The sequence below is a fragment of the Nelumbo nucifera genome, chromosome 5 (assembly GCF_055504915.1).
Source record: "Nelumbo nucifera cultivar China Antique chromosome 5, China Antique-T2T, whole genome shotgun sequence".
NCBI lineage: Eukaryota > Viridiplantae > Streptophyta > Magnoliopsida > Proteales > Nelumbonaceae > Nelumbo > Nelumbo nucifera.
The window spans coordinates 45251-73049 of NC_142653.1; the positions used below are offsets into that span (position 1 = coordinate 45251).

General features: G+C 38.2%; 1 protein-coding gene across 3 annotated transcripts in view; it reads right to left on the minus strand.

Moving 5' to 3' along the window:
• LOC104603859 (peroxisomal nicotinamide adenine dinucleotide carrier-like) overlaps positions 1 to 24021 on the minus strand; it is a 49555-nt gene extending 25534 nt beyond the window's left edge. For all 3 annotated transcript variants that reach the window (XM_010268028.2, XM_010268027.2, XM_088888043.1), the window contains exons 1-5: positions 23811 to 24021; positions 23586 to 23702; positions 23424 to 23498; positions 2469 to 2599; positions 1757 to 1811 (exon numbers count right to left, since the gene is read on the minus strand). In XM_010268028.2, coding sequence (XP_010266330.1) covers positions 1757 to 1811; positions 2469 to 2599; positions 23424 to 23498; positions 23586 to 23702; positions 23811 to 23891 — 459 coding nt within the window. In that variant the 5' untranslated portion in view covers positions 23892 to 24021. The remainder of the gene's footprint in view (positions 1 to 1756; positions 1812 to 2468; positions 2600 to 23423; positions 23499 to 23585; positions 23703 to 23810) is intronic.
• Positions 24022 to 27799: the final 3778 nt, after the last annotated feature.

Sequence of the window (27799 nt, forward strand, 5' to 3'; positions counted from 1 at the left end):
AGTTGTCGAAGGTGGGAACCTGCTCTAACACCAAGTTGCAGAACACACCTGTAATAAATCGGAAAATAAAATAAAGTAGAAAGAAAAGAAAGAGAAGAAGAGTTTCAGCAGAAGCTTAGAAGGAAGATGAGAGAATGGAAGAAAAGAGAATATAGAGTTGTTTGATCCCCCCTTCTTTGTCTCTCTAATTTAATTTATATCTGCTGAAACAAAAACATATGTAAAGTTACAAGAGTGCCCTTAGTTGGGCAGCTGACTTGGACAATAAACAAGAAATAAAAATTAGGCCCATAAAGAAGGCCCACTACAGCAGAAATAACAGCCGAAACAAAGCTACTTAAATAAAAGAAAACTAAGGCCATTCGGCCCAGTCTCTCTACACTCACCATTCTCATATCTCATTACAACCCAAACCGAAGCTTCACTCACCCGTCTCCTTATTGTCGCCCCTTTTTCCACTTACTCGACAGCCCTGGGCTCTTTAAATTTTTAACTTTCCTATCTTACTCCTTCCCCTTAAGACCTTTAACTTCCCCAAACTACACCCCCCTCCCCCTTGCCTACTTCAAAATCCCTATTCCCCATTTCCCCTTCCCTTCTCTAACTTCTACCACTCAACCCTTCATCTTCCCTTCTCTTACCACCACCTCCAGCCATGTGTCCTCCAACCTGTATCACCCCCTTACTTCTTCCAAATTTACTTTTCACCCCCAGTCCTGACACTACATCATCTTCAACCTCCGTCTGACTCTTCAACTTCCTGATTACATCTGCTCTACTACTCTGAATCTCTTTATCATTAACTTCCCCTGCCTTCCCATTTCCAATCTTAACACTCTACCCTCCTCCTCTGCTCTCAAGGTCACATCCTCCCCCTCTAAGATAGTTCTAAGCTCAAACCTTTCTCCAGCACCATATTACTTTTTGTAATCGTTGGTGTCTTTACATTATGTTAGCCTTAGTAGGAGTAATAAGGTGTTAGTGATGTAAAAGAACATCAGTTCTCATGGCTTGTCAATAAATAGAGTCATTGTGAATGTAATTTAGGAAGGATTTATTTGCTGAAACAAAGTTTAGTTTAATAGTTTTGGTTGTTGACAGGAATTTTTTTATTTTTTCCCTCTTTTTTTTTGAAGATAAATAAAGAAAAAAATATTAAATAATAAAAAGGTACATAAGACTTAGGTGACAAGGTATCACCCTCCAACATAAGAAAGAAACTTCAGAAATCAAAACACACTAAACCACTAATACAACAATTAGACATTCAAAGTACACCAGAAATTCGAACCAAAGTCTTCTTTTATGAAGCCTTCAAATTCTGGGAGAATTAACACCCAATCTAAGATCTTCAAACTGATTATTGCCCCAACCTTTTCCCCTCTCTATTTCATCTATATCTTCTTCTAAGTAATATATTTCTTTGCTGTTTACCCAAACAACAAGAGTTGTCTTTCTAATTTCTTGCTCATTGTTTAGTGAACAGAAAGATGTCTACTTCCTTTTCAATCCTATTTTTTCCTCTTTAATCACCCAAAGCGCCTCCACTCCACAAATCCCACCACTATATTTGAAATTTGTAGGACCCCTACCCTGTCCTACATCACATTTCTTCGGTCATTAGTATGCAGTAAAGAAAAAAATACTTGTTTATCAGTAAAATGGTTGACATTTAGGTTTCAGACATGATTAATAATAAAATCAACATTTATAAAATGCAAGAAGAGTTTCTAGAAATGTGACATCCCAGAAGTACCTGCATTCGAGTCACAAGAACCCATATTGGATTCGTCAGCAATACATTTAAGGACCTGCAATATAAGGCACTCAAGTAAATAATAATAATAATAATAGTAATAATAATAATAATACAAAGAAATGAACTATTTAACCTGACCTAACTACCCGAGTTTTGACATCTTAAATTAATACTTAAATAATATAAGAGTTTGTCTTGTTTGGATGATCTAATAGGTTTTGTGTCTTGAAAAGAAAATGTTGTGGTTGACTTAAATAAAGGTAAATATGCCTGTACCGTATTGATATAGTTCAAATAATATATGTATGGGGAATGGGAGAGAGAGACTCTTGACCAAAATGATTTTGGGTTTTAGAAGGTATTCTTCAGGTTTGAGATATAAAAGGCAGACTACGATGAACACGGTTTTAGGGTTGGTTTCAGGATTGACTGCAATTCTCTACAGGGATAACATTCAGAGTCAATGGATTTCTAAATAACAAATTAACAAGCATACAAAATCAAAGGGAATGCATTGTAGTTAACAAGGTAATGCATTGTAGCATCCAATTAACATTAAAATTGGTACATCTTCAACTTTGCCCATTATGGAATTTGTTGTATCTCAACAAACATCCCAGATCAATCAATATATAATTGAGAAAGAAAATATGGAAATTAAGGAGCTTTTTTTGAGCCCCCTTTTATTTGTGATAACCAGATTATTTACCCAGCAATAGCTGCCACCACAAGCCATGTTAACATTCCAACAGTACCATCACCAAGCCCTTTCCTTTTCCGGGCAACTGCAACAGCCTCTGCCTTGTTTTTAAAAAGCTGGTAAAAATAATAATAGACTCCCTAATAGCAACAGAGATTATTAGATGGTAATAACAAAAAGCAATTCTTGACGGAAATGCTTCAAATAAGCAGGGGAAAAGATCAGATATATAAATGCAGCAGAGGAAAATGGATTCCATAAAATGTCTTTTGAGAGAGAGAATGCTTCAACTACTTTGCTCTCCCATTTATTTATGTAGTTTTGATATTTAATTAGGTTTTTCACTATACACATATATCCTTATCTACTGCTAGTATTTTCTTTTTTCCTTTGGTTTTTTAGATATCAGTTGCTTTCTGCCTAATTAAGATTTATGTGATTGAAAGAATCAATGCATATATTTATAGAGATGTTCTGAAAAGGCATTTACATAAAAGTTGAAACAAACCTTCTAATCTTGGTTGGCTACAACTGTTTCATGATGTTTCTTTTCTTCTTTTCTGCGGTCTATCATTACAAATTGGGATGAGACCTCAAGCTTTAGACTTGTATATGATTTCTTATTGTATCAATTGCCTCCATGCATCTTATGCAGCAAGTCAGCAACCATACATACATTGATGATGATTTAAAAACTTAGCAAAGCACAACAAAAGCAAAAGAAGGTGATGGCAAAATGACCTAAGTAAGATGTTAAATGATCTCTCCACTATGGCCTCAATCACATATGGACAAACTTAATTTGCTAAAATCGAATGAATAAATTGAAAACAGAAGAAATTGGATAAGGAAATAAAGAAGAAGAAAAAGGTTCTAGCTGCGACACCTTCATATTTTTTTATATTGCATATAATGCAGTAATGCAATGATCATTATACCCCTTCCCACCCAATGTTAAAAAAAGAAATAAAACACAGCAGTAAATAGCAATAAAAATAAAGTAACCAGCAGCTATATAGGCAGTAAATAAACAGCTAGAAATAATAGAATCAAACTGTAAGTGCACCACCCTTGCATACTACACTTGGGTTAAGGTGTAGTGCATTGCTTTTGAGGGACGCCCTAACATTTGTACAAAAAAACTGCCTTAGTTTTGACATATGAGAGACAAACTTCTTTCAAGTCGATCTTATCTCTAACAAAATGTTTATAAACTTCCACATATTTGGTACAATCATGTTGAATCAGACTATGTGCAACACTTATAGATGCCTCGTTATCACAATAAAGTCTCATAAGATGACTAAGGGCAAAATCAAGCTCTTTAACCACATAAATTATCTTTCTAAACAACATGTCTCACACACTCACCTAGCCTCACCTTGGTGCCTTGAAAACTATGGTGTAAATGACCTTGATGTTCCCATTGCTCATAGAAAGGGTGTGAGGTTATGCGCTACCGTACACCCCATTACTCACTGTGTCCTATGAGCATGTTTCCCCCTCTTATCATGCTTTTTTATCTGTTGTTGATAGTTTTCCCATACCAAAAAAAGTTGCAGAGGCTTTAACCTATCCTAAATAAACAAATGCTATGAAGAAAGAGATTAATGCCCTCCATAAGAATGATACTTGTAAGTTAGTGGGCTTTCCTAAAGGGAAAGAACCAGTAAATGGGTGTTTTCAAATTAAACAAGGCAAATGGAACAGTGAAAAGTGAAGGGATGAGATATCCATCGCATGGACGCCCGAATCTTGCGGAGTAGAATGGGCGAATTTCAAAAAATTTCTCTCCATCCTACTGGGAATCGTATTCCCTATTTTAGAAAAATCATATTTTTCAATGATCAATCTTGAACCAAGAATCGAACCAGATCTGAACAAAAGCAGGAGAGGGATATACTTGATACGGAGAAATAATATCTCCCAACGAAGGTGTTCACGCCCAAGCAAGGATCCAAAGATTGCTCCCACTGAATATGGCGCAATGTAGGATGGAGCATAATCAACAGTGTTCTTCCCAAGAACCTAATCCTTCGCAAGAATTAGCAGGATGGCACGTGAGCACAGCTTCCTATTAGTCCCTTCACAAGGAACTGATATCAAGATCCAATCATGATTTCTCCTACTGAACTGGAGATCGAACTGGCAGGTGTGGCGGCGGCAGGAAGGAGGCGGCAAGAGAGAATTTTCGCAGATGTGCTGAATTCTCTCTTCTGTGATATCAGCTCTGAAGACAGGTGGTGAACTTGTGTGTCTAAAGATTGCCGCCCCCTCCCCCTTTTATAACCTTAAAAGGATCAGCTCCTAATCCCATTAGGAGTTGCTGATCCAAATCATATTTGGATCAGAATTCCCTTTAAGTGATAAGGGTAAACCCTTATCTTATCTGCAGATTAGATCAGCCTTCTCCTAATCTCATTAGGATGTTTCCAGATCTGAATCACATTTAGATCTGAACTCTCTGAGTGGATAGGGTTAAGACCCAATCCTATCTGCTAATCCAATCTCAGAATCCCCCCCTTATTTAACTGATCAAATCAGCCCAGTTCGAAATGGGCTTTAGGCCCATTCGGGTTGGGTGCTCACTTAGCCTTCCAAACTACTGCCCAGTTGGGCTTCCTTGTGAGGCGTGGGACCCAAACATTGATCTACACATCAGCCACATGGGTTCAGCCCAGCCTTTGTTACAAAGCCTGGCCAAATACACTGTTATGGACAGTGCACCCCCTGAAACCCATCACATGGGCTCTATAGGCCCAACATTTACCCTAAGTGGTCCCTGGGCCAAGCCACCTTGTAACACCCAGGGACTGTGGGCAGATGCAAGATTAGCCCATCAGGTATTACCCTCAATGGTCTTATACTTAACCTCTCAGCCCATAATGATCAAACACTGCCCGACAAGAGAGGACCTCTCCCTCGGCTGCAAGGAACAGTGTTGCACTCTCTAAACACATGGATCCCGGGAATTAAAACCTTTTGCAAACGTTTGGAAACCATAATATATATACTTTTATATCTCATATAAAATATATTTTGCAAAACAAATCTCAACGATTGAAATCGGCTGCCGGCAGTCTTGGTTTCCATCAGAGAGAGTGCATCCCCGATCATTACCTTTGTCCGACAAAGGGGTTGATCCTGTCACTATGATCACCCACTCAGATGAATTCTCAGACTGTCCCAACATACCCAGGTTTTGACCCCCGCTAAGGATCTCACTGATTGGCATATCAAAGACAGCCCAATCCGACACCTAGTGTAGTATCATAATCGAGTCTAGGGGTCAGGTGTAACTTTCCAGTTTTGCCCATCAATCTCCAAGGTCCAGGGCAATACTGGAAATCTGGTCCGGTTCAAAGATTCAATTAATCCTACACTGCATGTGCCTTGGGTCTCACCCTGGCAGCTGAGACAGGTCACCCCAACATTTGGCAGCACACCAGTTTCAGCCTTGGCAGGATAAATCTCCCCAGACTTATCCAACGGCTGTGAACATTCTAAACTAACACGAGTCTCATAAGTGTCCAATTTAAGGGTATTACACAGAAACACACCACAGGAACATGAAACAAATATGTACTTTATTCATTTACAATAAATTCATAATGTACATCATTCTGATTGAAACTAAGGGCATACAACTGTCTAACAAAAAGGTACAAGGCAAGGTTGGTAGTGAAAGGGTACACCCAAGTTTATGAGATTGATTATGCTGAAACTTCCACGCTTGTTGTAAAGATGAACTCTATTCAAGTCCTTTTATCGCTAACAGCTAATTTGGAATGGTAGTTACATCAACTTGACATTAAGAATGTGTTCCTGAATGGTGACCTGGAAGCTGGAAGATGTATATATGGTTCAGCTACCAAGTCTTCATGCTAAAGGTAGTGACGACAAGGTGTGTAAACTGAAGAAGTCTTTATACGGCCTAGAGCAGTCTCCCAAGGCCTAGTTTAGTAGATATTATATAGTGGTTCAACGGGTAGGATTTAAGAAATGTCAATCTAACCATACTTTCTTTGTTAAGAGGAATCAGGAAAAGGTAGCAGTACTTATAGTTTATATAGATGACACCATTCTCACAAGTAACTAGAGTGCAAGAATACAGAAGTTAAATGAGTTTTTAGCTTCCCAATTTGAAGTTAAGGATCTAGGGCCCTCTAGTAATTCCTGGGGATTGAAGTTGCTCGGTCTCAAAAAGACACATTTGTCTCTCAGAGGAAATACATCTTGGAACTTCTACAGAATACAGCTCAAGATTTAAAATGCCAGTGCCAATGGAATGTTGGTCATCCAAATATAAGAAACATTTTGGAAATGTCAAAAATATCATATGGAAATATTGTAAAAATTATAGACATGGTGGAAACATTGTAAAATATGCAAAACATAGAGTGATATTTTATGAAATGATAAAAGAAGCATAGGCACACCTTTTTAAAATGTTATCTTGTTCCAAATCATTAAACAAATTAAAGCTAAGAAACTAAGGTCATATACAAAAGAAGACATACTAAAGTTGCCCTATATTCAAAGCTTTATGATAGAATGAGTTAAAGAAAATTTTAAATTCAAAGATCAACTAAATAATCTATTACACAAACAGAAACTAATATTTCACTTCATGTTTGAAATGAATATTGAGCTTGGTCAAAGCGGTAATCATGTAAGTTAAGTGGGCAATAACATTATTACTCCACATATCTACAATATTGTTACAAACTTATGTTATAATACTATCTTTGTACTCTACATATAGTGTTGGTAGTGCTCACTAAAGAATATGTCAATTCCAGAAAAATTTCATGTCGCTACCCATGGAAGTTGAAGTGGAAATATATCATGAAATCTATCTCTTGTACTCCACAAAGTGTTGGTAGTGTTCATTGGGGAATATGCCAATTCCAATAAAATTTTGAAATGAATATTGGGTTTGCTCGAAGTGGTAATCATGTAAGTTTGGCAGCCAATAATATTGTTACTCCACACATGTACAATATTGTCACCAACTTATGTTATAATACAATCTCTTGTACTCTACATAGTGTTGGTAATGTTCATTGGGGAATATGTCGATTCAGTAAAATGCCATGTCACTACCCATGGAAGTGGAAATGGAAATATGTCGTGGAAACTATCTCTTGTACTCCACATAGTGTTAGTAGTGTTCATTGGGAAATATGTTGATTCCAATAAAATTTTGTGTCGCTATACCCATGGAAATGGAAATATGTCGTGGAAGCATAAGGGAAATTAGGGACATTTAAACATACAAATAACTAGGGGCAATGCCAGTTAATACTCCTATTGATGTTATTAACAACAGAATAGAGGAGAAATAAGGAAGAAGAAGAGAAGGGGAAAGAGAGGAGAGAAGGGAGAAGAGAAGAGAATGTTTTGGAGTCAACTAAAACTGGTTGCTGACGCCAGCTTATATTATTATATATAGGGCGACCATAATTAAAAGGGAAAAGACTCTTATTCCCCTACTTAACTTAGAGTACACAAACAAAGATAAAAAATACTTTAACTAGACCAAACGGACCCTAACTCAGCAGAACAGAAACATAAAAAATAAATTAAACATTCCAACACTCCCCCACAAGTTGGGACATGGATGTCAATCATGCCCAACTTGTCACACAAATTATTATGCCGCACATGATGAAGGCCCTTGGTGAAGATGTCTACAAGTTGTTCTTCTGAACTAACATATGGAGTGCACACTTCTCCACTCACAATTTTTTCTCAAATTAAATGCTTATCCACTTCAATATGTTTTGTTCTATCATGGAGGACTAGGTTAGCAGCAATATTGATAGCAGTTTTTTTGTCACAGTAGAGTGGCATAGGTTTGTTAATTGCAAAACCCAGCTCTCCTAACAAGTTTTTTTATCCACATGATTTCAGCAACTCCATGAAACATAGCTCTATATTTTGCTTCAACACTAGATCTAGCAACTACACTTTGCTTCTTACTTCTCCAGGTGACTAAGTTTCCCCCCACAAAGGTACAATACCCACTAGTAGATTTTTTGTCATCGACTGCCCCTACCCAATTAGCATCTATATATACCTCCACCTTCAAATGCCCATGCTTCTAGAATAGCAAACCAACTCCTAGGAACTTCTTGAGGAATCTAAGGATCATTTATGCAGCATCAAAGTGAGTTGTCTTAGGGTTATGCATGAACTAAGGACACCCACTGCATAGGCAATATCAAGTCTCCCTACAAGTCTCTAGAACTTCTTCACATCTTTCAAACACTCTCCTTGACTGCCTCCTAGTTGATGATTGGGTTCAATGGGTGAATCAATTGGTTTCGCTCCTAACTTGCATGTATCCTCTAATTGATCTAGTACATATTTCCTTTGGGAAATAAAGATGCCCTTTTGAGAGCGGGCAGCTTCAATCCCAATGAAATAACGTAAGAGGCCTAGATCTTTCATCTCAAATTGAGTGGCTAGGAATTTCTTCAACTTCTGTATTCAGTCTTCCAATCTCCTGTGACTACTATGTCATTAACATACACAATTAAAGATGCAATTTTCCCTTTACTTTTCTTCACAAACAGAGTATGATCTGACTAGCATTGTTTGAATCCCATCTGTTGTACAGCTAAATGAAACTTAATAAACTAGGCCCGAGGTGATTGTTTCAACCCATATAATGATTTTGTTAACCTGCACACCTTCTGCTCACTACCTTTGGCACAGAAACCTGGAGGTTGAATCATGTAAACCTCCTCCTCTAAGTCACCATTCAAGAATGCATTTTTAATATCCAACTAATGAAGTTCCCAGTCAAGATTAGCTGCCAATGAAAGGAGGATTCTAATCAAATTCAACTTGATTATTGAAGCAAAGGCCTCTGCATAGTCTACTCCAAACACTTGTGTAAATCCTTTGGCCACCAATCTGGCTTTGTACCTTTCTACAGAACCATCAGCCCTATGCTTTACTGTGAGTACCCACTTGCATCCCATAGGTTCCTTCCCTTCAGGAAGATCCACCAACTCCCAGGTGTCATTTTTGTGCAAGGCATTAATTTCTTCTTTCATTGCATCTGTCCATTCAGGTTTTTTTTATAGAAAAGAGTAACTTTCATTAGATAAAACCAGAAGAACAATTGTCACCTTCTAAAGTGAAAGGTGACCCCTGAATAAAAAATAACTTACTACACTGCCCAAAACAAAACCTCCCGATTCACCCCTTGTTTTGCTAGGTTGTCAGCTAAATCATTTGCTGACCTCCTAGACCAATAAACTTGTGCACCCAACTCCCTTGTGACGCTCAATAATTCCCTTACAGGTTGTCTAAGGGACCACGTTCCCAAACTATTTGATTGCAGCCAACCTACTACTAATTTGGAATCCCCCTCCACTTCTAACTGTTGAAAACCCAATTGCTTGGCCCACCTGAGCCCCTGGAGGAGAGCCAATACTTTAACTCTAAGTGAGTCCCCCAAACCTATTGGACCAGAATACATAGCTAGGATTTTTCCTTCCGCATCTCTAAACACACACCCCATTCCAAAACGTCCAGGGTTCCCAAGAGAGCTACCATCAAAGTTCAGTTTGACATTACACTGCAAAGGAGGGGACCAAACTGCTTGTATAGTAGGTGATGAAGTAGAAGACCTTGCTAAAATACTCCAGCCTCTAGTCAAATCATCGAGCTGATTTTTCTTTCCCTTGGAAAATCCTATTATTTCTCTCTTCCCACACTGCCCACAAGATAGCTGCCCTCGTTGTTCTCCACATCACCCTTCCTTTCTTCTTTGGTTGTCGGAAAAAGCTAGGGTCAAACAATTTCGATATGCTTGTGGGAGGAGTCCACCTACAATCAAAGAGAGAGGAGAACCAATCCCAAATTAGAGCACTAAAAGGACAAGAAATTAATAGGTGATTCACCGTCTCACCATTCCTCAAGCAAAGGCTACAGACATGAGGGGACAAGCACCAATTTGGTCTCTTTCTTTGAAGCACTTCCAAGGTATTATTTTTTGGAGAACCACTTCCCAAAAAAAGCCCTTACTTTTGGGGGTACTGAAGCACTCCATACTTCTTTAATAGGAAAGGAGTTAACCTGGTTAAAAGGAAGGACCATAGCATTGAAAAAACGAAGAACAAGAAAAACTACCTGTAGAAGTTTCAGTCCAAATTCTACTGTCATGAGAATAGTGATCTAGAAAAACTGAGCTTAGAAGAAAAAGAATATCATTTGCCGAACCCACTTCTGAGTCCTCAAACCTCTCCTTAGTCCCAGATCCCAAGAATCCCCAGAAACACAAAAAGAAGAGATAAATTGGAACTTTTTCAAAGAAAGGGAATATAGGTTCGGGAATCTATCCTTAAGGGGAGATTCCCCAATCCACAAGCCCTCCCAAAAAAGAATCTTATTACCCACACAAGCATCATACCTGATGAAAGGTGAGAAGACAAGCAAGATACCAACAATCTCTTTCCACGGAGAAAAGCGCAAAGCCCTTGGGTCGAGTTTAGCATCGCATCCATTTGCTACCATTCCATGAATACTTCTTATCACCTTATGCCATAAACTCTCTTGCTCCATAGGAAACCTCCATAACCATTTTCCTAACAAAGTTGTGTTTCTTATTCTAATATTTCCAATCCCTAAGCCCTCTTTGTCTTTCTTTCAAGACACCACTTCCCATTTTACCCTATGATCCTTTTTAGTATCTCCAGGTTCCCACAAAAAATCTCTTATTATTTTTTCAACTTGGTTTGCAATCTTAACAGACAATTTGAAAGTAGACAAAAAATACACTGGCAAATTTGCTAATGTTGACTTAATTAGAGTGATTCTACCCCCTAAAGAGATGTAATTCCTTTTCCAACCCACTAGTCTTTTTGATAATCTTTCCAAAACTGGGTACCAAAAGCTATCTGACCTCGGGTTTCCTCCCAAAGGTAAGCCAAAATACTTAAGAGGCCAATCACTTACCTCACAACCTAGAGATCTAGCCAAAGATGCCACCTCTGCTTCTTGCCTATTAATTCCAGCTATACAACTTTTATTCCAATTTACTCTCAAGTTGGAGACCTTTTCAAAATTCTCTACCAAGACCTTTAAATTTTCCAACTCCTCTAGATCTCCTTCACAAAAAATAATCAAGTCATCAGCAAATTGAAGGTGGGTTACAACTATTTCCTCCCTCCCTACTTTGTCCATTCAAGTTTGGACAAAGCTTCTGCCACATTCTTAGGAACAGAGAAAATGTCAATAGAGGAAAGGAATGCACGATATGAAGGTGAGATATGATCATAGGACACAGTGAGAGATAAGATGATTAGTAGTACAAGATCTAACACCCTTTCTCTTAACAATAGGAACATCAAGATCATTAATAACAGGGAGATCAATATTAAGAGATTCAGGCATATCAATGGGAACAAGTGTACCTAGCTGATGAGGAGGATCTACCTCTAGAGAATCCGATGATGTTGGTTGCATAGTTTCAGGTTCCACGGCTCTTGAGCTCCGTTGGCTCTTAAGGCGGCGAAGAAAGACATGAAATGGATGAGGATTAGGAAGATGATGTAATTGAACCAGAGTGTTTCTCCTCAACCCTACTCTCCCCTTTAGGAGAAACCGAGAAAAAAGGTTGACTTTCAAAGAAGGAAACAACCATGGCGACATAGTACTTGTGTGAAGTAGGACCATAGCAACATTAACCCTTTTGAGATAAAGGGTAACCAAGAAAAGCACAAGGAATGGCACGAGGATCGAGTTTAGCTCAAGTAGGGGACAAGTTATGAACGAAGCAACGACACCCAAAGACACACATTGGAATGGGGGACAGCGGAGCTGTAGAAAACATAAGTTGATGTGGGGCTTTATATACTCTAGTAACCGAGATTTCATACAATTGATGATATATGCAGCACACATAACAACATCCATCCAAAAGCATTTCGAAACATTTATATGGAGTAATAAACCACGAGTTACTTCGAGAAGATGATGATTTCTTTCAGTAACACCATTTTGTTGGGGTGTCCTAGCACAAGAGCTTCAATGAAGGGATCCACACGAAGCAAAGAACTCCATGAGATCACTATGGATGTACTCTTTTGCATTGTCCGATTGGAAAATATGAATTTCATTTTGGAATTGAGTGAAAACCATGTGTTGAAAGTCTTTCACAATCTTTGGCACTACGTCTCTAAATCGCATAGGATAAACCCAAGTATTTCTAGAGTAGTCACCAATCAAAGTAATGAAATATTTATATTCAGTCTCAGTATGTAGAGTAACAGGACCCCAAACATCCCCCCACTCATTCCATTTTGACCTCCCGAAATTCCAGATGTTGCAGATTTCTCATAAGACATGATTCAAACACTTTTCAGATCCTACACGCACCTTATGATCCCTTCCATCACCAAAAAACAGTCCTAAAAACACACCAAGGATGAAGTCCACATGCACACACTGCAATCTGGACACAATCTGAATTCAGACCAGCTTTGACTGTCCAAAAAGAGCAAGTATTTAGGTTGATCTCAATGCTGTACTGCCCTAACAGTCACACTCCACCAACTTCCAGACCATTCAAATACATCGACTACCAGGAGTGGTCATAAAACAGGATAGTCACACCGCAAGGGTTAAAAAACATGCCATCCATGACCTACAGATCTTGTATTTTCAGGCATGGGATCACACGATCCATAAAAAAAGAGGTTAGAACCTCACAACTTCTCTAATGGCATTCAACAGTTTGGATTCATTTGTTTTTTCTTGGTACACAACCAAGAGAAAAGAAAAAAGGTAATAAAATAAGTTTGTACCAGTCATAGGTCAACCCTTTTGATCACAGTCGAAGAAGACAGCAAGATGAGGAAGAGAGAATTTGTTCGATCTACTCTCAGACCTAGCAGAACCGCTCTGATAAATATTAACAGCAGAATAGAGGAGAAATAAGGAAGAAGATAAGGGAAAGAGAGGAAAGAAGGGAGAAGAGAAGAGAATGTTTTGGAGTCAACTAAAACTGGCTGGCGGCGCCAGCTTATATTATTATATATAAGGCGACCATAATTAAAAGAGAAAAGACCCTAATGCCCCTACTTAAGTTAGAGTACATAAACAAAGATAAAAAAACTACTTTAACTAGACCAAACGGACCCTAACTCAGCAGAATACAAACATAAAAAATAAATTAAACATTCCAATAGTTGTTAAATCATAAATTGGAAGATTGTAATGGAAAACCATTGAAGGATGTAAATCAGTTCCAGAGGATGGTAGGAAGGCTATTATACCTATCCTGTCCACGACTCAACCTGACATTACTTATGTTATGAGAGTTCTTAGTCAATTTACGCATTCTCCTAAAGTTCCTCACCTAGAAGCTATAAAGAGGGTTCTCAGGTACTTCAAGTAGTATCCAGGAACTGGCTTGTTGCTTAGGTAACACAATCATCTGAAGGTTTATATTAATGCTAAGCCTAACTGGGTAGGAATTGTGGATGATAGAAAATCCACCAATGGGCATTGTACATTTGTGGGAGGAAACCTACTAACATGGAGGAGTAAGAAACAAAGTGTTGTTGCAAGATCAAGTGTTGAGGCCGAATATAGGATTATGGCCCATGGAGTTGCTGAAGTACTTTGGATAAAGAATCTACTGGGAAATTTGGGTTTAAGGTTGACAACCCTATGTCTCTTTATTGTGACAACAAGGCAGACATAAATATTGCTAGCAATCATGCCCTCCATGATAAGATAAAACATATTGAAGTTGGCAAACTCTTTATAAGGGAAAAACTTGAGAAGGGTGAAGTTTTGTGCTCCTTATGTTAGTTCGAAGCAACAATTTGCTAATGTTCTCACAAAAGGTCTTCCCTACTTGCGGCACAATGAGCAATGTGGTAAGTTACGCATGATTTATATGCATAGCCCAACTTGAGGGGGAGTATTGAGATTTTAAATGTTTTTATGATAGTATGTGTTGCAAAGGCACTCATATAACTTTCTTCTTTTTTTTTTGTGTTACTTAAGTATAAATAGTAAAAGGGAACCCTGATTTTTTCCTCTCAAACAATCTTTTTTTCTCATCAGTTTTCTTCTCCTTATTAATTGACTAGTGCAGAACAGCTCCCAAATACAAGACACAATAGCATAGGAAATTAGTAAATGAGGAATGGTCTCACCATCATTACACAGTATACACACATGAGGAGAGGGGAACAAATTAGACCTTTTTAGAAACATGTCTCCGGTATTAATCTTTCCGATGAACACTTCCCAACACAAAGCTTGAACCTTAGGAGGGATAAGCTTGCTCCAAATCTTTTTGATCGAAAAGTTCACCCCAAAGGAGTCAAAAAAGATGAGTTGGTTGAAAAAAGAATCATAGAAAAAGAAACCGTTGAGGGAGGGATACCAAATTCTCTATCATTTAGATTTTGATTCAAGAAGATCATTTCCAACCTGGCTAGTAAGAGAACAAGGGAGTCACACTCATTAACCCTCAAGCCCCTCCTAAAGCCAAAATCCCAATTTATCCCAGAAAGGCAAGCTGCACAAAATTTTGAAAAGGGTTCAAATTTGTAAATGGACAAAGAGTAAAACAAAGGGAATTGCAATTTGAAGGGAAAATAACCAATCCACAAACCATACCAAAACAAAACTTTATTCCCACACCCCAAATCAAAGCAAGTAAAATTAAGAAAAGTTGGGAGTACCTCTTGTATTGATTTCTAGGGAAAGTTTGAGGAGGAATAGGAGCCAGCTTTGCATCCTAGGCATTTTCCGAAAAACCATGAATGCTTCCAATGACCCTGTGCCATAGCCTATCACCTTCTAGGGAAATTCTCCACAACCACTTACCTAACAGAGTTGTTCCTTGGATTTACATATTTGTTCCCACTTCACTAAATATTCTTTCCTTTCATCACCCAATTCCCATAAGAAGTCCCTCATGTACTTATCTAACTATCTAGCCACTTTAACCCGAATGCAAAATGTGGATAGCATCTAATTTATATTTCACCATAAAGTCCCACCTACACCCCATTAGTTCCTTCCCCTATGGTAGATCACCCATTCTCAAGTTTCAGTTTTAATAAATGCCCCCATTTAACCATTTATGGTGGCCCACTTCTCTAGTTTGGAGAAGACTTCAGAGATAGTTTTAAGAAAGGGAATAAAAGATTTGGCTGCAAGAAAAGTTTTATAAGAGGAAGACAAATGGGAGTAAGAAACAAAGTTGGAAATGGGATGTAAATTACACTTCCTAACCCCTTTTCTTTAAGCAATAAGAATATCCAAACCTTTAGGAATAGAACGGGTCAGCAATGGATGAAATAGGATTACTAATAGGAGAAAGAGGAAGACCAACATCTAGATCCAAACAATGTAATTCTTGTGAAAAAATCATCAACAGCCTCTACATCTTTCCTCTTATTTAGCTGCCTAGAGTAGACCTGCAGAGGTTTAGGATCTAAAGGAAAAGCACTAATGGTAGGAACAACACAATAAGATATCCCTTTTGTAATGAAGGGATACCCCAAAAAAAAACACATTTCATACCTTTAGGATCAAGTTTGGAACAATATGGACCCATCATATGAATGAAACAAATGTAGAGAGGATGAGGGGTAACTTTGTAATTTTGCACTCTTTTGTATATCTCTTTGTACATTACTGTACATATCTCACACTTGTAAGGACAGAACTGTCCATTCTCACATGAATATATAAATATCTTTTTCTGGGCGTGTGGTACTGTACACACCAATCCATTTTCGTGTGACTCTCTTGTCTCTTCTCTTCTTCGACTAAAACTAACATGGTATCAGAGCATGTTGCTCTCTGATCTTATTCTTGCTTCTTTATCACTTTCTGTGGGTTGTAATCTCATCTCTCTACTAAGATCTACCGAACCCTTCAACTGGTGGAGTGTATAGGGTTGTTTTTTATCAACCCTACCTGCTGTACAGACAGAGTTCAAACTTTGCAGGAGAGATTTCATTAGATCTCTCTTGGGAGATCTCAGATCAGGACCAAACTTCAGACTATTGTCACCTATTATTGGCCTGTCTAGTACTCTGATTGAGGATAAGATACAACAACTTATGTCTTCAGCTATTTCATCTACCTTCTCTACTATTGGCCTGTCTAGTAAGTCTTCTATCACTTGCTCCTCTCCTAGCCATATGTGGATTATAGATTCTGGAGCCTCAAATCATATGACTAGGGCCTCCTTTGGTCAGACTCCTAAAGATTGCTAGTGGTGAGTCATTAAAGATTGCTAGTTGTGATGATTTATTTCTTTCTACCTCTCAATCATCTTCCTTTCATCTCCCAAAAACCTTCTTTATTCCTCAGTTAACTACCAACCTTATTTCCATGGGTCAACTTGTTGATGATGGTAACTTGGTTCTATTTTCTCGTGATAGTTGTGTCATATAGGATCAACGCACTAGGGAGGTGAAGGGGAAGGGGAGTAGGCTTGGGAGGTTGTTTGCTCTTAAGTTCAAGAAGAGACCTACATCCTCATCTTGTTTTCTTTCTACTACTAGTGATGTGTTACATTCTCGTTGTAATAATGTGTGGCATTTATGGCATAGACGTTTAGGCCACACACATGCCAAAAACTTGGATCATCTATTTTCTTCTAGTTGTTTACCTACTGTTAATTCTGTTTCTAAGAATATTGATAAATCTTGCATAACTTGTAGTCTTAGTAAAAGTCATATTTTACCTTTTCCATCTTCATCTGTGCATGCTACTGCTCCTTTCCAAGTAATACATAATGATGTTTGGTCATTTCCTGTTATATCTAGACTTGGATACAAATAGTTTGTTTTATTTATTGATGATTGCACTAAATATACTTGGATTTACTTCCTTCGGAAGAAATTAGATGTACTTCCCACCTTTCAGAACTTTCACACTATGATAATGACACACAATGCCACCATTTGTATTCTACATTCTGACTCAGGGGGAGAATATTTTGATGGGGAAAATGGAGAATTTCAGACCTATTTAAAGAAACAGGGTATTCTATCCCAAAGATCTTGTTCAGGAACTCCTCAACAAAATGGAGTTGTTGAACGCAAGAACCGACACATCTTGACTATGGTGAGATCCCTTCTGCTTGACTCCCATGTTCCTGTTACCTTTTGGGTGGAGGCAGCCAACATTGTTGTGTATCTCATTAACATCATTCCATTTTCAGTTCTTGGTAATCAATCACCTTTTTATTGTCTTTTTCATCGTTCTCCAAACTAGTCTACACTTCATGTTTTTGGTTGCATTTACCTTGTACATCTTCCTCCCCATGAGCGCACTAAGCCTACTGCTCAATCAGCTATGTGTGCCTTTATGAGGTACAGTTTAGAACATAAAGGACTTCTCTGTTATGATCCTAAAGTTCGTCGTCTCTGTATATTTCAAAATGTTAACTTTCTTGAGAATTTGTCCTTTTTTGAATATGTTGTTAAATTACCTGCACCATCCTTCTCTATTCTATATAACTTTACTCTTGTAGGTGATTCAGTCTTGCCTCTTCAAGTCTACCACAGGAAGTATCCAGTTGCACCAATGCCTATGCCTCCTCCTCCTTCATCGACCCCAATGCATGTCCCTCTGACATCCTCAGACCCTGTACCATCCACATCTACTTCTCATGTAAGTGATCCTTCACCTCCTACTCCCACTCCTTTACAATGCTCTTCCAAAGTTATTCGTCCTCCTGACCGTTATGGATATTCTATTATTCATAGTTCCCTTTCTGCAACTTTGTCTTCTACAGATATCCCTAAGTCTTACCAACAGGTTGCAGCAATTGGGCATTAGAAAGTTGCACTGAACTTGGAAATTCAGGCCCCATTGGAAAATGATACTTGGGAGCTTGTTTCTCCTCCACCAGATGCCTCCATTATTGGCAGTCGTTGTGTGTACTCAGTCAAATTGAATTCTGATGGGAGCCTAGGTAGGTATAAAGCTCGCCTGTTGCTCAAGGGTACAAACAAGAACATGGCATCGACTATGAGGAGACATTTGCGTTGGTGGCTAAGTTGACTACTGTTCAGCTTACTCTTGCTACCACTGCTATTAAACAATGGATTGTTCATCAGATGAATGTCAAGAATGCCTTTCTTCATGGGCATCTCCGTGAGACAGTGTATATGAAGCCTCCTCCAGGCTACTGTGATGATTCTACTCTAGTCTGCAAACTAAAGAAGTCCTTGTATGGGCTTAAACAAGCCCCACGGACCTGGTTTGAGGAGTTCAAAGGGGTTATTATTGAAGTAGGATTTCAGCAGAGTGCCTCAGATTATTCCCTCTTTATTCTTCATCGTCCCCAAGGAGTGACTCTTCTACTAGTGTATGTTGACGATATACTTATTACTGGTGATGACTTGGAAGGGATCACTCAGTTGAAGCAACTCCTCAACCAATCCTTCAAAATGAAGGATCTAGGTCCTATGACCTACTTTCTTGGTCTTGAGATCACCAGAAGGGCTCGAGGATATTTTGTTAATCAGCACAAATATGCTAGTGACCTAATTAAGATGGCCAATCTCTCTGACTCGAAGCAAGTTGATACCCCATTGGAACTCAACCTTAAGCTCAATAAGGATGATGGACAACTCCTTCCTGATGCTACATTATATCGTCAACTTGTTGGAAGCCTTATTTACCTTACTATGACTCAACCAGACATATCATATGTTGTGCAGATAGTTAGCCAATTTGTATCAGCTCCTCGACAACCTCATTTATTTGCTATGCTTCGAATTATCAGATATGTTAGAGGCACCTTATCTCATGGATTTTGGGCTGGTTGCCCTGACACCAAACGGTCCACCACTGGCTGGTGTGTTTTCTTAGGTGATTCCCTCATCTCTTGGAAGTGTAAGAAACAACAGACAGTCTCCAAATCATCTACTGAAGCCGCATACCGTGCCATGTCCTCTGTTTGTAGCGAGCTTGTCTGGCTTAAAGCTCTTCTTCATGATTTGACCATTAATCACTACGCTCCCATCCCTTTATTTGCTGGCAATATGAGTGCAATCAAAATTGCCTCAAATCCAGTCTTCCATGAACAAACTAAGCACATAGAGGTGGACTACCATTTCATTTGAGACCTTCTCACTACTGGTCACATCACATTGCCTCATGTGTCTTCCAATCTTCAGCTGGTTGATCTCTTTACTAAGGCTAGGAACACCCCTCTCACTACTCTCCCCCAGCCGAAGGGGCAAGGGCAAGGGCGTTTTGGGAGTGCCTCGCATGGAAGCGCGCGCCTCCAGGCGTACGCCTCCCACGCCTTTTAAAAAACTGGTGCTAACATAACATGAAGCAAAAAGACTAAAATGCCCTACCGCCTCTAACAGTACACTAACAGCTAGAAATGAAAACAAGAAAATAACAAAATAGGTAACAGAATAACTCAACGAGTGGGACTACAAGTAGAAGTAGTCCGGTCCACCTCAATATGTTATGTTGGAGGCAATTTTCTCTTAGATGAAGTGACAGTCAACCTCAATATGTTAGTTCTGTTATGTTGGATTGGGTTGTGGGCAATATTAATGGCAACCTGATTATTACAATACAACCTCAATAGCTTCTCATACTCAATTCCAAGTTTCTCAATGAGAGATCACAGACATAACACTTCAACCACACCATGAGCCATAGACCTATACTTTGCCTCGACACTTGAGCGAGCAACAACATTTTGCTTCTTGCTTCACAATGACACTAAGTTACCTCCAACAAAAGCAAGTACCTTGAAGATGATCTGCTATCATCAACACATCCGGCCAAATCAGCATCAGTGTACACCTCTATCTTCATATGACCGTTATTCTTAGAGAGTATGCCACGACCTGGACATCAATTCAACTAAGCAAGGATTCTTTCCACAACAAGCAGATGAGTGGTTCTAGGAGAATACATGTATTAGCTAACAACACTAACATAAGAGATGTTAAGATGTGTGAGACATAGGTAAAGGAGCTTTCCTACTTGTCGTTGCTACATGGCTTTGTCTTCAAGAGGCTCACCATCTTCTGCACTTATCTTATGATTCAACTCAACGAGTGCAAGGTGTGCCTACTGATTTAACTCCCAATTTCCCAGTGTCATTAAGGAGATCAAGGACATATTTCCTCTAGGAGATGAAGATACCATGTCTAAAACAAGCCACCTCAATTCCGAAGAAATACCACAGGTCACCTAAGGCTTTCACTTCAAATTCCTTACTAAGCAATTGCTTAAGTGAATCGATCTCATCAATATCACTGCCTATCACCACAATGTCATCGACAAACACTACAAGAAGAGTCAAGGAAGCTTCATTTCTGTTAATGAAGAGAGTATGATCAAACTGGACCTGTATATAACCAAAGCTTTCTATAGCCAATCTAAATATGTTAAACCAGGCTCTTGGAGATTGCTTTAAACCGTATAAAGCTTTTTGTAATGTGCAAACCTTCTTCCCTACATGTTCATTATAGAATCCAGGAGGTAACCCCATATACACCTCCTCCTATAAATCACCATTAAGAAAAGCATTCTTGGCATTCAGTTGAAACAACGGCCATGAAAAAATTGTTGCAACGGATAACAGAACCCTAATGGTATTCATCTTGGCTATAGGTGCAAAGGTTTCTAGATAGTCAATGCCATAAGTCTAGGTATACCCCTTTGCAACCAATAAGACCTTATACCTTTCAATTGAACCATCTGCATTATGCTTCACAGTAAACACCCATCTGCACCTAACTGGTTTCTTCCCTTCTAGCTTGTCTATTAGCTCCCAAGTCTCATTCTTAATGAGAGCATTCATCTCTTCCTCCATTGCATTCTTTCACTCAGGTACCACAAGAGATTCATGGACAATTCTAGGAATAGGTACAACAGAAATAGATGCCAAATAGATTTATAGGATGGTGAGAGATAGTCATAGGTGATGAACTAGCAGATGCAATGGGCAGTAGATGAAATGCACCAGAACTTCCCTTTGCGAACTACAATGGGAAGATCAAGACCATCTGGAGGATGAGGTGGTAAGGAATCAGAAGGTGAGAGTGATGTATCAATAGGCAAGGAAATAGAAGTACCTGAATCTCAAACTGCAAAAGTGATAGGAATTGGCCTGGACTGATCATGAGCACCAAAATCAACCTGCCTCTACCACCAGTGAAAGACCCTCAACTCCTTACACCTTTGACAAGCACCCTCATTACACAACTCTCCTTCAAGAATAGGAATAGGCAAAGGAACTTCAAGACTAGGAACATCCCTCACACTACTCTCCCCCTGAGAAGAAACTCCGAGGTAATAAGGTACATCCTCAAAAAATGTAAATCCATGGAGACAAACCAAGAGCCAAAACAAGGATCATAGCAACAATATCCCTTTTGATTTTGTGCATAACCGAGAAATATACATTTAGTAGCCTTAGGGTCAAAATTAGAACGATAAAGTCCCAAATTTTAGGGATTTTACACATGTACACTTGAACAACAACAGTCATGGTGGATATCTGCATTCAAATAGTGGAGTTTTGCTGCATTTGTGATTGACCAGACCTACCATTTTAACCATATGAGTTGTAGGAAAAAATAACTCAACTCATCTTCTCCCATGGACACTAGAATCTTGCACCTCTCTTTTCTTAAACTTTTCTGCATTTTACTTATCAATATGTTTGTTACAAAATCCGAATCATCTCTGCAAAGCATCCCTTTCAATGCTTCAAGCGGATGTGGTTCAAACAACCTACAGCTCATTATCTCCTTTCACTTCCACCGCTGGCACTTCCTACGTGGATGCCCTTGTTATGTTAATGATGTGGTTATCACTAGCAATGATCCTACACGCATCTCAGTTTTTGTATTAAAGATCTTGGGCCTATCAAATACTTCTTGGGCCCATAGTTGTCAAGGCGACGCCCAAGCGACTAGGCGCCCTTTGAGGCTCGCCTCACCTAATTGCTAAGCACTTATTTACTTTCTACTATAAAATACTTTTTTGTTCAATCTTTTTTAAGATCATAATTATAAAATAGACTATTAAACTAAAATAATCATTTTGTGAGTTTATATTCTAATTTCTTTTTATTATTTTCTTATTTATTAGGGTTTAATCAACACAAACATTGCTAAATGCTGTATTGAACTCTCAAAGACTTCAAAACCTGAACCAATAAGTAAGGAAGAACTTCAACTTTTATTTAATCAGCACATTTTCTTCTTCCTTATATTCTTCTTCTTCTTCTTCTTCTTTATTTAATCAATACTTTTTCTTTTCTTCTCTTCCTATAACAAAAATAAGGGTTCAGCCCCTATATTTTTTGAGTTTTATTTCCCTTCTTTTTCTTCTCATAAATATGTTGATTTTCTATGAACTTTATACTTTTCTTTCGAAAATTATGAATAATTATTAAGGAAAGACACTATCCACATTGATGGGAACCCCATGTTTCATGAACGAACTAAGCATATAGATATTGATTGCCATTTTATAAATAGCACGTTCAAAGCAGGGCTATCCATTTATTGTCCAAGTAGGGCATTACGGTTCTCCATGCCCAACTTGCGGGGAGTGTTATAATATCTGTTGTAACAGAAGAAGATTCTAGAATGGGCCATTCGGCCCACTTATCTTAATCAGTTAGCTATGCCTCTGTACCTCTATGTATATCTGAAGCCTAATCTAATGAATTCGAACAGTTCTTCCGTTTTCTACTCGTGTCTGTTACCAATTTACAGAACACAAAAAAGATTCAAAAAGAAAATGAAAAAAAAAATGAATAAAGGAACGGAATCACGGAACAGGATTCATGTAGCCGAGCCCATATAGTTGGGATAATGATCGGATGATGATGATGATTGAAAAAAAAGGAACCATCTGATTAATTAAAACTTAAACGCATGAAAAAAAAGGAGTACATGCTGAATTACTAACCTGAGATGCGGCTGTGCCAAATAGGGAAGGTTTAAGTCCACTGTACAATCCTCCCCAGCCTTCGCTTTTTACAACCTGAGAAGCGAATAAAAGGGAGTCAGAGAATGAAGCTCATAATTTCAAGTAGGGTAGTAAAGTAGAGAGAGAGGAGTGGGTGAATACCTGAAGGATTTCCATTAGAGTACTGCTTGGGAGACGATTGGAAGGAGATGAGGCACCATCGCAATGAGGGAGGAGCCCTTTCTTGGCAACCCTCTCTGTTTGCTGGCGCGTGTTTACCTGAAACCACACGCTCAAATGTGATACATTTGGGGAAAAACACACATACGTCCCCAAAGGAACACAACAGCGAGAAAGGGAAAGGTGAGAGGAAGAAATAGAAATTACGGTTTGGAGAGGATATGTGATTATCTGAGCAATGATGCCTCCTCCGGCTCCAGCCAATCCGTTCAATACGGCGTTCGACATGCCCTCCCTGCTTCTCTTACCGCAATTGCATCCCGCGACAAGGGAGCTTGCAAATTCCACAAACTTTTTGTTTTTCTTTATTTTCTATAAAACCGAACACGGCAATGTCAAGCGCCTCTGCTCCACTGAATCCACGGGAAATCCACAACTACTTCGACCAGATAAAATCGTAATTTGACGTCACAGGCCGATCCGAAAACGGAACCGCTTTTGCCACCGGTTTTCAGGTCGGCGGTTCGACCGTCCGGACGAAACGGTCCAAATTATTAAAGCCAATGATTAAAGTATCAGCATTATATGGGATAACACAAATACGGTTACACTTTGAAAAATGCATGGATACGGATAAAGAAAAAATAATAAGCACAAAATAGTATATAAATACATGAAAAATGTAAATTTTAATGATATAAAAAAAAAATATATTACAATTAGTATACTGGGATGTGTATCTATCATATAATTTTATTTATAATAGATCAATCAATAGTCCATGACACTAAATATATGCACCTATTATATTTTAATTATTATTTTAATTTTTTAAAATTAAACAAAAAAATCAATTCAAATTAAAATATGAATTAAAAATTTATAAAAATATAATCTTAACTTAAGAGCGTATCAATTTTGTTAAAATTTCTACAATACGTATCATATACAAATCCATAGTTTTTAATTACTAAAATAATTATTCCATTATTAATATTTTTATTTTTATAAATTTTATGAAATAAAAATCATTTTTATTTTTTGTTATTAATTATTAATGTAAATTAAAATATTAGTTAATAATTTATAAAAATAATAAATTTTTTAAAATTTATATCATGTGTGAATTTATAAATTTTAAGTATTAAAATAATTATTCTATTATTAATATTCTATTTGTATAATTTTTTGATATCAAAAATCATTTTTTTATATAAATGCATATTTGATAGATTATTTATTCTATTAGTTTATAAAATAATATTTGTAATAGTATTTTTTAATTTTTAGTTAGAGTTTTTAAATATAAATATTTGTTTTTTGTTTAAATTGCATGTGAACACAAGTTAATAAGATCATTTGTACATCACTTTTAATCACAAAATCGCATTTGGCTTTGTGGCTTGAAATTAAAGGAGAATGTTAACGTGCTAGATGGACTTTAGTTTAAGTCTCCTCAATGCATTTTTTATTATGAGGCTTGGCAAAATCATCGACCCAACCCACCCTAACCCTTTTTCACCAACCCTAATGGGTTGCTCGACCCATATTGACCCACCAATATAATGGGTGAGTATAAGTGGGTTCCAATGTAGTAGGTTGGGTGGGTCAAATGGGTTGGAGTCAAGATTGCCAGTCTAATTCCCTATCCCTTGATTTATTAATAGTAATGGAGTCTGGATTTGCTCCTCACACATGGTGCTTCACATGCACATCCTATCATGCATTGGGAACATTACTCGTACTTATTAGTTATTATTCACGGGAGATGTTCCCAATGCACAGTGGATGTGCCTGTGAGGCACCCATTTGTGAGGAGCAGATCCCATCATGTAGTCACGTCCCAATCCCTAGGTTTTTGTAGGTGACAAGGAAAATTCAACTTTAGTTCATGCACCGTTTGAGCGGTTGGAGGACACACGTCCTCCAAATCGTGTAAACAGTTGAAGCATGCGAAGATGCTTCATGTCGTTAGTTAACCACATCGTTTTATTCTCATCTCCTCTCTTCTCCCTTTAGTGTCGCAAACGAGACACTCATTCTCTTCTCCCTCACTCTCCCCAATCCACCCGGCGGTGACTTAACATCCAACCGCCGACGGTGATGAATAAGCAACTCCCTCAATCATCAGTTGTGGGACACCCATCTTGATGTAAATGCTACTACCCCAACAGTAAGGCTGGTTGGACTCCATTAGAAACCCACACACAAATCCATCACCAATGGTTAGGCCTAGGATCGGAAATTGATAAGGAGTTCCATAGATTACAACTGAGTCTGCTCCATAGCAGGTCACAATATGAGACCCATCTGACTTCAAACCACAGAAAACAAGACCATTCTCACCATAGCAGGTCACAATATGGACATGGAGCCCAGATCAAACACCTACAACCACGAATATGCAATGGCCACCAACAACACTACATCTTGGAGAAGAAAAACATGCTTTTCGAGTGTCCATCTTCAAAACCCATATGAGAAACCTGTGATCAAACTCCATGATTTTTTCACCAATAAATCCAACCAATTATTAACAAAACCCAAAAGTTGCAACAGTTATTTGAAAACTCTTACTAACATTACAACCTGAATAAGAATCTACCACTTATGACATCCAGTTCCAGGCCCATATGAGAAAGTCTTCTATATTGGACGACTCTTTACAAAGAAGCAAAACAAGATAACTAAAAAACAACATAGCCTAAATTATGTCCAGAAGGAATATCTGTCCTGACTTTTGAAACTCCTCTTCTTGTTTTGTTTTCTGATGTTGGAAGAAAAACCACTAAAGATAAAGACAAGGAAATCCCATGTTTGAACAGCAGTGAAGGACTATAATTCAAACCAGAGTGTTGCTTAAATAAATCATAAGATCCAAATACCAAATACTCCATCCAAAAGAAGCTTCTGTGATATCAAACTCCCCATATGCTCTTTTTCTACAAGACCCATACAAAAAAAAAAAAAAAAACTTCTTGCTTATTATGGGTAACAACTCTAATCTGGACTTAAAAAATGAGTTACATGAATGCAATATGCAACTTTGATGCAAGAAGCACACCCAATATCAGATTCTACTGATTATACCTTTAAAGCTCCATCTTCTATAACCATCTACTGAAACAACTTACAAATTTCTTTTTTTTTTTAATCTCTCTCTTTTCTATTACTAAAGTTGTAAAGTTGGTAGAGAGAGAAGAGATGTTGCAAAAATAAGCGAGTAGTGAAAAACTAAAAGTTGGATGGGTTATAGAAACGAGTTTGACTTCAGTCCAAGCACCCTCAGTCAGGTGATATTAGCCATCCACCCGGTGGTGACTTAACAAACATTACCGCTGGTGATGGTTGTTTGTCGCGGACGGTAATGGATGTTGTCGCCGCCGGGTGGATGAGGGGAGAGAGAGGGATAAGAGAACAAATGTCTCGTCTACGATACTCAATGGAGAGGAGAGGAGAGGATAGGAGAATAAAATGATGCCCCGGTTAACCAACGGCATGAAGCACCTTCATATGCTTCAACCGTTTACACGATTTGGTGGACACGTGGCGCGTCCTCCAACCGTGTGAACGGTGCCCTGACTGAGGGTGCCTGGACTGGAGCCGATCTCAATGATATTTCTAACAAGGCTTATTTTGGCAATATTTATTATTTAAGTTTACGAACAAATCTTATACTGATGATATTTTTAAGCCCCACTGAACGACCATTAGCAATTGATGTCATGAGTTAACAACCACTAAATTAAACTGCAAGGAGGGGGAAAAAGGAACATGGGAAAATTGAAAATGGAGCAGTAATAAGAGCCCAATATTAATTTGCTTTCTATAAAAACGTAAATCTATAATATCTATAACATATCTATAAAAGTGCGAATGGGGGTGTTGGCTTCTGATTTTTCATTTGACAGTTCTAGCCCTATATCTCGAGGTCTTTAGAGGGCATGCATGTAACTATAATTTGATAAAATGTTGCACATTAATTGACACAATTAAAGAATGAATATAACTGGCTTTCGTTTTTGTCTAAGAAACAACCAATTAATAGATATAGTTGGCGTTACTTTCTTCTTTATAACTTATATAATTAAATGAGGCTAGTTACTTTAGCATATGAAGCCTAGGAAGAAGCACTTAATTCCCCTTGCAACTCACACAGAATAGTTTATATCCATATAGGATTTTAAGCTCAAAGA